The sequence below is a fragment of the Centruroides vittatus genome, unplaced genomic scaffold (assembly GCF_030686945.1).
Source record: "Centruroides vittatus isolate TY-2023 unplaced genomic scaffold, ASM3068694v2 contig_941, whole genome shotgun sequence".
In the NCBI taxonomy this organism is placed as follows: domain Eukaryota; kingdom Metazoa; phylum Arthropoda; class Arachnida; order Scorpiones; family Buthidae; genus Centruroides; species Centruroides vittatus.
In genome coordinates, this window is record NW_027122625.1 from 471528 (window position 1) to 483312 (window position 11785).

An 11785-nucleotide genomic window follows, 5' to 3' on the forward strand; every position below is an offset into this window, starting at 1 on the left:
CACTGGATTGCTCTGTCTATATTCAAATGAGAAGAGGAATCTAATGTTTTCTATTCTTGTCTCCTCCCTTCAATTGCATCCGTTTCTGCCCTGACCAAATTTTGACCATTGTATATCCCGGATAACCTTAAACGAAGTGAGGCTTTACTCTACTCGAATTTTATCGCCATCACCTATCTGCCGTAATATTATAATCACGAGAAAACTGATGCGTTTTACTCCACTAAGTTTCCACTTTAACAATCTTTTAAACATGCAAACTTTTATTAATATAGAAGATGGAAAACTTCTTTCATTAGTTTTGCATGCAAAACTCTAATTGCATTATCAATCTTTCTCCATTTTTGTTTACTTTATACCCTAATTTTAGCGATTTTCGACCTATTTCATTTCATTTCTAAGGGATAAATCGCTATAAGACGTTACTTTTACGCTTCAAAATTGCCAATTATCGACTCATTTAATGGTTAAAACGTGTTTATATTTATCTCCGGCATAGAATTTATTAAGTTAATAGTGTAAACATTAACACTACGCACGAATCGATACTTCGATAGGATTAATATCCTGTCGGTGCCGTGTTTTTTCTCTCCCCATACTTTTTAACAGCAAAAACTTGGCTGAATCTACAAAATGCTAACTCGCAAGCATCGTCACTATAATCCGTTCGATCCAATCGTCTGTTGTTATCGGTTTTGCACAAATGACGATCTTTTTAACACCAAAAACAATTCACGTTAATGACCTGACTCATTAGCAACAACGATTTTGATTGTGTTTTTTTTTCTTCTTTCATTTTTCCTCCTTCCACCAACTTTTGCTCGGCTTGATATCGACATCCGACAGATCGGAAGATAAGGGAGTAGATAAAAGACAAAAATATCCAAAAAGTATCAGAGAAAACACTTGTTTTGAAGCACGACTTCGTTCTCTCTCTGTCTCTCTCCCTCCCCCGTTTAAATCTATATAAGGAATTATTTCCGAAATATAAAACTTCTGCCTCACGTATCGCCGAAGACATTGTATAGATTCCCAAGTTTTCCATCTTGTCAGATGACATAAAAGTAGAAATATTCTCGGAAACCCAGTTGACAGACGCCTAAAGGCATCGGAGACTGTTGTATTATGTATGAGAACAGAGAGGGTCCTGAGGGAACCGCTTCAATACGTCAATGTCAGGGCGAATGGCTGAATCGCTTACCCCCGAGCTACATATGGTATTTATCAAACATAGACTTCACTAATTGAAGCCGGCAATCAGGTTAGACGTAAACGAAAGGAGATAACTTTAAGCAGAATTGCAGCGAATTATCTAAAAAAAAAATAGTTTCTAAAAAGGTCCTAAATAAAAATAGATTTTTGTGTAGTGTTAAAAAACGAGAGAGGGGGCGGAGGAGGCGAAGAAACTTCTTCAAAGTGGAATAAGAAAAAGAGAATCGAGACGAGAAGAGAATCCCTTCATCCGCGTAACTGTCAGGATCTATCAGAATTTTTCTTAGATCCCAACACCTTAGATCCGCCCGCCGTGCTATTGGAGAATTCGAGGATAGCTTAAGGTGGCTCTAGCTTCCAAAAACTGTCGTCCGTCTACGAACAAACGATCGACGAGTTCCTTGCAAGAAATCACTTAAGCGATAGTAAAGTCTCCGACTTGACCAATACCGTGGGATTCTTCTATCGACCGTCTCTACCCTAATACCAAGCCTATATGGGCTCACCAAGGCAGCAGCTGGTATACTCTGACAGACCCATTCCGTTCTATTACACTAAATTAAATTCCAACTATTTGCAGGAGACAGCTTAACCTAGATACTCTCTCTCTCCTTCAGATTCACTCAAGACTGTCTCTCTAACACAATTAATATCTCAGACGGTCTACCCTACAGTTCCATTAATGGAATTTACATCTTGGCAACTGGATTGGAAAGGTTTCTCCTGACTCACGGAATGACGTCAGTAAAACGATGACTCACACCCATCCATATGGCTATAGGTTGGCCGACCTATCTAAAATCCCACCGTATATAAGACAATATTCGGTATTAAGTGCGTCAAATCTTTACCATCTGTCTGATTTCACTTGCGGATGTGTCGAGCGGCGGGGGACGACCAAGTGTCATTCGTTGCATTCAACCATACACTTGACGTTCAACCCCAACACGGTCCATCTGTTCAAACTCCAGATCGGCTTTCAACTGCGACTGCAGCTGTGTTCCTTTGTGAAAGAAGCCATTGCCCAACTCTCTCTCTCTCTCTCTCTCTCGCTCATTTGCTTTAATAACTTACTCGCAAATGGACGTCTTATCGAGCCGGTTTTGTCTTTGCAAATCGACCCTCTAATCAGCATTATCTAAAGCATTGCGCCTTTTTTTTAACCAGACAAAAAGCCGCTGTTGTCTCATTTGTCTTCTTGTCTCTCTTATCTGCTTTGATTCTCCAAAAATCATCGACTTTGTCTTATCTTTTTCAATTGGCGTTTAAATTTGCGAAGAAAAAATTGAAAGGTCTTGAATTACTACTTCGTATTAATGTCTTTTCGTTTGTAATTCGTTTTTACCGAGCGGTCGATAAATTATTTTTCTCTATCTTCCCCCCTCTTAAACACCATCTTTAAATGCTCAACACCCATACGTATGCCTGCTTGCTAGATACAAAAGTCGTTGAAAAAAAACACCTTTAGATTATATTACGTATTATAATCTCATCTGAGATTTTACAGAACCCTCAACCCTTTTTTCAATACGTCCCTTCCATCCTTCGCTAGGAGCCATTGTTTCTTATAAATAAGGAAATAGTATTTAACTTGTGCATAACCGAGAGGAAGAAACACAATTTCTCTTAGGATCATATATGTTTTTAATACATTTTCTACGGAGGCATAACCAGGGAGGAAGCTAACACCTTTACGCACCTGTATCTAAGAGTTTACTCTTCGCACATAGCGTTATAACAAGGATGAATCACTTCTATTCGGGCCCCGTTACACTTACGTACGTTTTTAATTTTCTGGCCGGCATCTTCTTCACCCCGACATCCAACTAGTAGTAGGCCTTAGGTATATGTAAAGCTTTAAAATAAAGAAAAAAAAAGTCGAAGGAAGGGGGAAAAAATCAATCGCGAGTAAAGAAAAAAGGTGGAAAAGTAAAGTTAGAAGAGAAAGCCATCAGTGGATTAAGAGTATCAACAGCAGTCAGTAAGAGAGCGAGGATAGTAGTTTGTGTCTTTACAGTAACTACTCCCGAGGGAGGAAATAAAACACAGGATGAATGATAGGTCTTTAATTGCTCCGATTTGAGCCAGACTCGTGTCGAAGATTGATGAGTATTTTGGGAGTTGACTGTTGGATGGCTTCGGCTTTTGGACACCGCCTATAGGACATCCCAGGGCCAATGTGGGACCAAATTGGCTTTAGGGTTGTGGGAAATGTTCTCGGTGTCATTTACAAGTCCCGGATGCCCAAATCAAATTAATCTGTCGTAAACAAGAGCCGCCCCTAGACAATAACCGGCCAACGAATGGAACACAGTTTCGTCACTTAATAAGTCAACGCGCTTTACTTATCAATCAAACTTTTTCTCCGCATATGCCGCCTCCCGACTCGTTGGCCGCGCGTGACAAAATTGAAAGAGTTCGTAAATCAAAATCCAATTATCCTGCAGGATAAAAATTATTTATTATTATTATTTTTTTTAAAAACGCGATATTTTTCCATAAATAAAAATCGCATCCTATTTAGTTTTATTAACTAAAACTCCAAAGCTTTTATTGAAGTAAAACTATTCAAACTTAACGTACCTCGGAGCGCCATCTATTGATCGGTACCACGATTACTCGGTGGCCATTTTGACCTCCGGGCTGTTAACGTTTACTCTCGTTAAAAGTAGAGATTATTGTTATTATTATTATGATGATTATTATTATTTTAAAATGAGAAATGTATCAGAAAATATTTCCTTTTTGAAAATAAATAATAATAAAAAAATTGTCAAACATTTTTTGTTTTTTTTCTGTTTAAATATACATAGAATTTACAAAATGAGGCGGTACCCGAAAGGTCTTACTGTCATAAATCTTTATTTCTGCTTCATTTCTTTTTTCCTTCATGTAAATTTAGTCCACAATAGAGTAAATGGAATATTTACAAAGTTCAACGTCCTTCTGATCAATGATTATATCACTCAGAAGCTAAATCCTAAATTTTTTTTCTTATTTTTTTTCGTCCCCGAAACACATGGCGGCAAATTTAATTCGATTTTTTAATAAGAAAGATCGATTTAAAAATTAATTATTATTATTATTATTATTTATTATTTTATTTTATTTTATAAAATTATTATATTTTTTAAATATTTCTTTTTTTAATCATACTTTGTTTATAAAAAGTAATTAAAAATTAATGATATCTATTAATTACTATTTAAGTTTAATTCCAGAAAATGCCGTCAGATGGCGAGGCTATCTGCAAAGAAAAAATACTTTGATTTGCTTACATAAAATGCTTTTTATTGGTGGATTTTCTGTTTTAACTTGTAAAACTGAATAATTTCGTGTAATTTATATTGTATTATAATTTCTAAACGTGTTATAAGTAAATTTGTTATTAATTAATTATTTAAGTGCTAATTTGTGACTTCTGGCTCGTGTCAGGATGGCCGAGCGGTCTAAGGCGCCAGACTCAAGGTTATTACCTTCTCCACCAGGTGGCGACGTGATTTCTGGTCCACGTATGTGGGCGTGGGTTCGAATCCCACTCCTGACATATTTTTTTTTCTACTTTTATTTTATTAAATATCAAGAAGTTTTTAAAAAAAATAAATTTTCATATTTTTACCTTTATAAAAAATTTTATTGCTCGTGCATGAAATCTTTATTAAAACACGTATTAAGATTTTATAAACCGTATCGTGATTGGTCAATTACTTTTCAAATTGAAATATTAACAGAACTAAATTCTTATTAAATTTATTTTAATATGGATTGTTTTTTAATTTAAAAATATTTAATAATATATATACAGTATATCATTAGTTTTGAAAATTTAAATATTAGAATAAAATTATTAAACATTCAACTAGCTTTATGTAAAGGCGTTTACATTAGGTGCATCTAGGTGGCAGCAGCGTAATAAAGCCAATGACAGAGTCCGTTTCATATGAAACGAACTATGTCATTGGATTACTCACTTAGTTGACTATTGTTTATTATACTTATCGGTAATATATTGATATTCCTGTTTTCTTTTAAAAATGTCTTCAAATTACTCAAATTATAATAAAATTTAATTTAAACAGAAGTTAAAATATTGAACAAATTTATCGTTTTATTTGTCTTAAAAAGCAAAAAATAAAATTTTATTTTTGTAGATACTATACGTCCTCCTTTCTCCGGATGTCTTCTTTTGGAAGAAGCATTTTATGATTAAAAAAAGAAAAAAGAAACGGAAAAAAAAGACATTCCGATGTCTTTTCTTTCAGAGTAAAAACATGTTTTGAAATGTACCACAATATTAAAGAACATTGTTTATAATAGCTCCATTTTTTGACTAACCCGAGGCGCCCTCTAACCCAGTTATGTCTCTGATTGCTTCTTATAATTAATCTTGTATATATATATATATATATAATTTTATTTATTTATAATTAGATATAAAGGATTAACCTAAACTAAAAAAAAATTATTTTATTAAACTCCTATTTATAATTTTTATTTATGGATTCCGCTCATTTACTTCACTGGCAATACCTTAAAAATGGCGCCTTTATTAATTAATATATCAGAATTTTTATATTATTTGAATTCCTAAAAAATTATATTTTTTTCATGCAAAACATTATTATTATACTTTTGAATATTAATTAAGTTTTAGTTAAAATAATAGCTTCATCTTTTTAAAATAAATAAAATATAAATTTTAAATTCAAATCATAGCGTTTTATAAGTGTAATTATAAATAATGTGCAGCTTATAAATTAAATACTAAATAAAACTATTGCCAGATAGCTTTGAAGAGAAAATAGCTAGGTAAATAGGAGAATATTTTGGAAAATTGTATGGATTACAAGATGTATTTATAAATACAGCCGCCATTTATAGGTGACCCTTCAATAAGAGCCACCTCTAAATGGCAGCCATTTTTTTGGAAACGTTTTCTTTTTTGAAACTTATATATAATAACCCTGAAACAAGGCCATTATTTTACGTTCAGTGGCCGTCGTTTAGAGGTTTGTCTGTATGAATGATATGCCTTAATATGTATCATTATACAGTAACAGATAAATATATTAATTTAAAGTTTGCATTCTTGTACAAGCCATTAATTAAAGAAATAAACTAAAATACCTGTATTTATACCAGAAAGTGAAACTTAATTGTAAATTAACTAGTGATTAATTAATTATGTTTATGTGTTGAACTTAAATTCAAATGTTCTCTAAGTGTTACATGTGAAAGAAATTATTTATGAAATAGGTAAATCAGTTACATTTTTATTAACTTTTATACATAATTTTCTGTTATAATGTAACTGAATCTTCACAGCTAGGCTTATATTCTAATTATATTATCTATTATAAATGTACAAAAGAATATATATTATACAGATAAGCACATATATTGTATTCTTAGATATGAAATTCTCAGATATCCATTTATTTTATAGTATTTACTGTATTTTATATATAACATTCCTATGTAATGCCTTCATCTTTGAACTATGTAAACATTAAAGCTGAATGATTAAAATAAGAATAAACTTACTTCGCTTTATGGAAACTTCATCTGGAACACTAACTTTACAATCAATTATCAAATAAAATTATATCATAGTATTATAATTGCAGTTCTTATCTACAACCACATTCCGTCACCACCATGTCTTCGTATTCGTAGTTATATGTAACACTTCCGTCTTCGTCTAAGTATAAAATTGAAATGGGTGCCAATTTGGTGGGTACGCAACACGATCTAGATGCGGATTTTGGATTAGTCTGATGCATCAGAGTCTGGATGATGGCGTGCTTGGTGGGAGTTAGATGGGCACTCATCGGAAAGTGACACTTACCAGCACACTCGAATGCCTACATTAAATACATTAATCAGTTGATTTATCGTTTAAAAATTTAAAAAAATTGTAACTTACATCGTAGGATTCGGGAGCAATTATCCAAGTATCGTAGTTTATATCGGAGAACTTGACTTTCAACGGTTTTCTACGACAAGGATTCTTCCTTCTTCTCACTTTTCCTCTCTTCGTTACTTTCTTTCCGAGCTCTTCTACAATATAATTAGTCATTTCTTCTTGTTCTTCGTCTTCGTCCTCACTTCTTTTCTCGATTCTGTGTGGTACCAACGATCTTCTCATCCTCTTCAATACGCCATCTACTACGGATTTATTTTCTATTACAGAATATACGAGTAGTAATGGTTCCGTCTCTCGATACGGAACAAGGCTAACATCCAAATCCTGTTGATCTCCTCCTTCTAAATAAACTTCGAGCCGATGATCTTGTTTGGGATGCTGGAGCCAATTCACCACTGCATCCGTAACATTAAAAGTTTCCCACGAACTAGAGATCCCATACAAGGACTTTTTCGCTATTATTTTTCTCTGGTCGTTCGGTAAAATATCGAAAATAGTTATTTGACTTTCTGGAAAATTTTTAGGAAGATTCTGTAATAATTTTGTTCATTCTACAATAATTTAATAAATCAACCACTTACCACCCTTTCCGTCATTTCCTATTTTCGTATAAAGTCTCAATTCAGCTAGACCAATTCTTTCGTTGGGAGGAGATTTACTTAAGTTAAAACCCAAAAAGTGATGGCGGTTACCTTGTACAATGTTTTCATTTTCGTATGGATCTGAAATAAAATTAACTTTATGGTAAATGTTTACTTGTATAAATTAATTTTAAAGAGTTACATCACCGTTAAGTATCCCTACTTTAGCACAAAAACATGAACAAACCTCCAAAAATATTACTGTAACTTCTGACAGTGTCAAATGCAAATGAAGGCGCTTTGTTTTGGTAGAGATCTAGCATATACTGAGGGATGTAAGGCCTTGTTAGGCTTCTAGTGCAGGGTACGCGATATATCCACAGGAGGAGGAGGGAGAGCAAAATCAGTCGCATCTTCCCTCTAGTCGCGTCCGTCCAAAATAACAAATTTAGATCCACTTGAACATCCGAAGTATATATAGGCTTGAGATAAGAATTTTTCTTCTATACCGATTACTCAGCCTAAATTTTCTAATGCAGTATTTTCATATGTCATTACTCTGTAATCATTTGTATTGCTCCGTAATTATTTTTGTGTCGACTTTACGAAACAAATGTGTATAGAAATTTATAGGCTAATTTGTGAAGTTTCGTGTAAATTAAATGATTTCTTCTGTTGTGGCACCATAACGCTATCGCAGAAAACACCAGAAATTGTCGCATTCCCAATATTTCATTGAATATTTCGATAATAAAAGTTAAACTTTTGATATGATTTAAAACTTCTTTCTATATTCCTGAGTATTCGCATTATATTAACAAGAGAAACTTGGTGAAATCTACTTCAAACCTACTCGAGCATGGTCATTTTTGGTGAAAGACATGTTTCCGAGATACCACTCGAGCAGATTCTTATTGAATGCTGTATAATTAAGTAGAACAATAAATTAAATATCTGTAGAGGAAATTAGATAAAAATTTCAGTGTAGTTGGCACTCAACCTCAAGTATAGGAAAATTATAAAATATTTTCATTATAGAAACGAAAATAGTCGTCGAATGGATAAAACCACCGAACACTGGAAGTGGGTTCACGCCTCGCCAACGGGCTGGCCACGTAAAGTTTACTTCATTTGGCTAACGTTCAAATAAGAGCTAGTTTCTCATAAGAGTTCTCACTAGAGACATCCCCATTTGGCATCTCGCCCATATGTTGTTTTACCCAAAACCATCAATCCTACAATGCAAAAATCTTAATAATGATTAATACAAATGTAATACGGGTTAGGGCGCTCTGAGGAACCGGGTTCAAATCCGGGCGAACCCCAGGAATTTTTCGTGGGCGGTCCCGGATATGTCGGGCTCCGTTTCTTATCACTCTGACTTCACTGTGAGTGGGAAAAATTTCATTCCATTTTATCCTGTTTATATCAATTATGGACTCTTTATTGGACTATTATGGACTTTATTGGACTCTTTGATTTTATTATTGGGCTGTAATTTGAAAAATTGTAGACCTATAAATTCCAACTGTCTGTCCTTCCGTAATCTCGAGAACGGAGTTAAACAGATGACCGGCACGACTCCATTGCTAACAGGAAAGGTATGATGTACAGGGGCAAAACACTACTAATTTGAGATGGAGAGCATATATTTTAAATTAAATTAATTAAAAATTGCAGCCCGGCAAACTAACAAGAATTCAATTAAACAGCATTAGTAAGTATTCAAATATAATTAGTTATAATAGGATGCGCGAAGGCTTTTACCCTTAATATGCTTTAACTTATAGCTTGCACATACAATATTCTCATATTATAGTGATTATTATATTTATAATCAATAGAGCTAGGGCATTAGGCATTTAAAAACTATGAAATCATTAAAAGAAATCGTACATGTTCTAACTCTAATAACCAATAAAAATTAATTACAGTATTATTAAATAGTTTTTTAATATAATCAAAAATTAAATTACTATAGACCTTTAGAATTTATTCAAATTTAAACGTCTATAGTAAAAATTACATATAGTATAATCCAACAAGGTCTATTACACTGAAAAGTGAACGAAATAGCATAAAAGAGTGGAGATATTTTAATATAAATAATATTAGTTAATTAATATTAAATATAAATAATAGCTTTTAATTAATCAATTAATTAAAAGCTGAATTAATAGAAATTTCTGTATTTCTAGTGACTGACTTTCTCATATTGCCAATAAAGCCTTAAGATGTGAATTATTATTATAGTAATTGTAGCTTATGGCTAAGGCTAGTGCATAAAAGTCAATAAAAATCATATAAATAGTTATAAAAATTATAGCTTGTATGATTTTAGTGTTTAGATGTCCTAGCCTTATGACTTAGAGACTGAACTTAGAATCTATTGTTAATGACAACACTACAATTTAGATAATAAATAAATTACCTAAATTATGATTGAATGTATGATTAAAATTTAAAATATAAATAACAATTTGTGATAATTCATCTTAAAATTGAACAAATTGTACATTTTATTATTATTGTTTTATCTACAGCTCAAATGGATTACTTATATGCATTCAACTCTACCTCTTCTTACATTGAATACCTTTAATATTAACTATTTCTAAATCCTGTAAACATTTATAATTTGAAATTCAATTTCTGCAGTATTTCCTAGTGTAAACACTTCCTCAATCTTGCCATAGTTAAATTAGAAACCAGTATTAAAAAGTTATTCTTAAGCTATCTAAGCTTCCTACACACATATTTTATAGATTATGCAGACTTCTTCCTTCATTAATAAACCATTTTTCTCAATTAAATTATTTTTAATTAGTGACTTTATTATCTAAATATTTAATTTATTAACATTTAAATACCAAACATTGAGATATTTTTAAATATTTTTCCTTGAAAACAAAATGCTAGAAAGGAAAAAAAAATATTAGTTTAAATATCAAGAAAAGTTATAAAATTAATAAAATTGTTATTGTGTTATTATAAGATAATTAAATTTATTAGAGTAATAAAAGTAAAATATAAGAGTAAAAATGAATATTTGAAGATTTATGTAAGAGTTATTGTTGGAAACTATAGTTTACCAATTGAAGATAATTACTGTATTTTAACTGGTGGAATTGGGCTAGGGTAAAATGTTATTGTTTTGATAAAATTATGCTATAGCAAGTCGGATATTTGCAGCATTTCATCAAAACGACAGTCATTAAAATTATTTTAAGAAATTTCGGTATCAGTACGGATGCGCAAAATGCATTCTCCGTCATTCATTATCTATTCATAAACCAATTCTAGTTTAAAATAATATTATTTAGGTGACATGAATAGGGCCAGAAACTAGACAATGTGCTACTCTAGTTGATAAACATTATCATCTACACTTACCACATGGCTTTCTTAGAATTCTATCAGAATACTTAAGTGGCATAGAGCGTCCGTTGACATGACGAGTCGTCTCTTTCGTCATTATTTAAAATGCATTCTTATCGGATATAAATTCTTTCTTCTATGATTTAACACAGGTAAGAGGCGATCGCAGAAAAAAACAAAATAATAATAATAAATAAGTAATCCACCGTCGCGAAGTACTTACTGCCATCTGGTGAGAACGAACTGAACTAAAGTGAAAGGCCGGAACGGTTCTCATTAAAAATCTATTTTCGTTCGAAAATGCATAACTTCAGTTTGCTTCTGAATTTATGCGATGATTAAATCGAGTAAAACAACGACGTAGCTAGGTATGACGTCAATAGGAAGGTAAAAATCTTCTCCACGTTAAAAATAATCCCATCCATGACGTCATTTCTGTGTATAGATTACTTTTGAACCGGAAATTATCGAATTTGATAAGATGTATTTTAAGAGTTTTTATAATTTTATACGTTTGTTTTCAATTGTATATCGAAATCGTTGTTTTAAAAGGTAATGCGCGCTACTCGCAGCAATCGAGACACTTCTTTTTACGCCTTAATTCTTAAAAATTTCTGTTCAATGTTATAAATTCTTAACGCGAGACCCTGGCACACGGAAGTAACAACGAATGATAAAAAAAATAAAC

At 32.3% G+C, this 11785-nt stretch overlaps 1 protein-coding gene and 1 non-coding gene across 3 annotated transcripts; one reads left to right on the plus strand and one right to left on the minus strand.

Moving 5' to 3' along the window:
* The first annotated feature begins 4642 nt into the window (after positions 1 to 4642).
* TRNAL-CAA (transfer RNA leucine (anticodon CAA)) lies at positions 4643 to 4759 on the plus strand. The gene is made up of 2 exons: positions 4643 to 4680; positions 4714 to 4759. It is a non-coding gene; the product is annotated as a tRNA-Leu (tRNA).
* A 1766-nt stretch (positions 4760 to 6525) lies between these two features.
* On the minus strand, positions 6526 to 11485 carry LOC136984923 (bone morphogenetic protein 10-like). 2 transcript variants are annotated; one of them, XM_067282063.1, is made up of 5 exons: positions 11321 to 11485; positions 11113 to 11230; positions 7720 to 7860; positions 7139 to 7647; positions 6526 to 7076 (listed from the first exon to the last, which is right to left on the minus strand). In XM_067282063.1, exons 2-5 carry the CDS (start codon positions 11192 to 11194, stop codon positions 6843 to 6845), a joined length of 966 nt encoding a protein of 321 aa, XP_067138164.1. In that variant the 5' UTR covers positions 11195 to 11230; positions 11321 to 11485; the 3' UTR covers positions 6526 to 6842. The 2 variants fall into 2 exon arrangements, with proteins under 2 accessions (XP_067138164.1, XP_067138163.1); XM_067282062.1 differs by lacking the exons at positions 11113 to 11230; positions 11321 to 11485 and adding an exon at positions 7967 to 8233.
* Between the last annotated feature and the right edge of the window lie 300 nt (positions 11486 to 11785).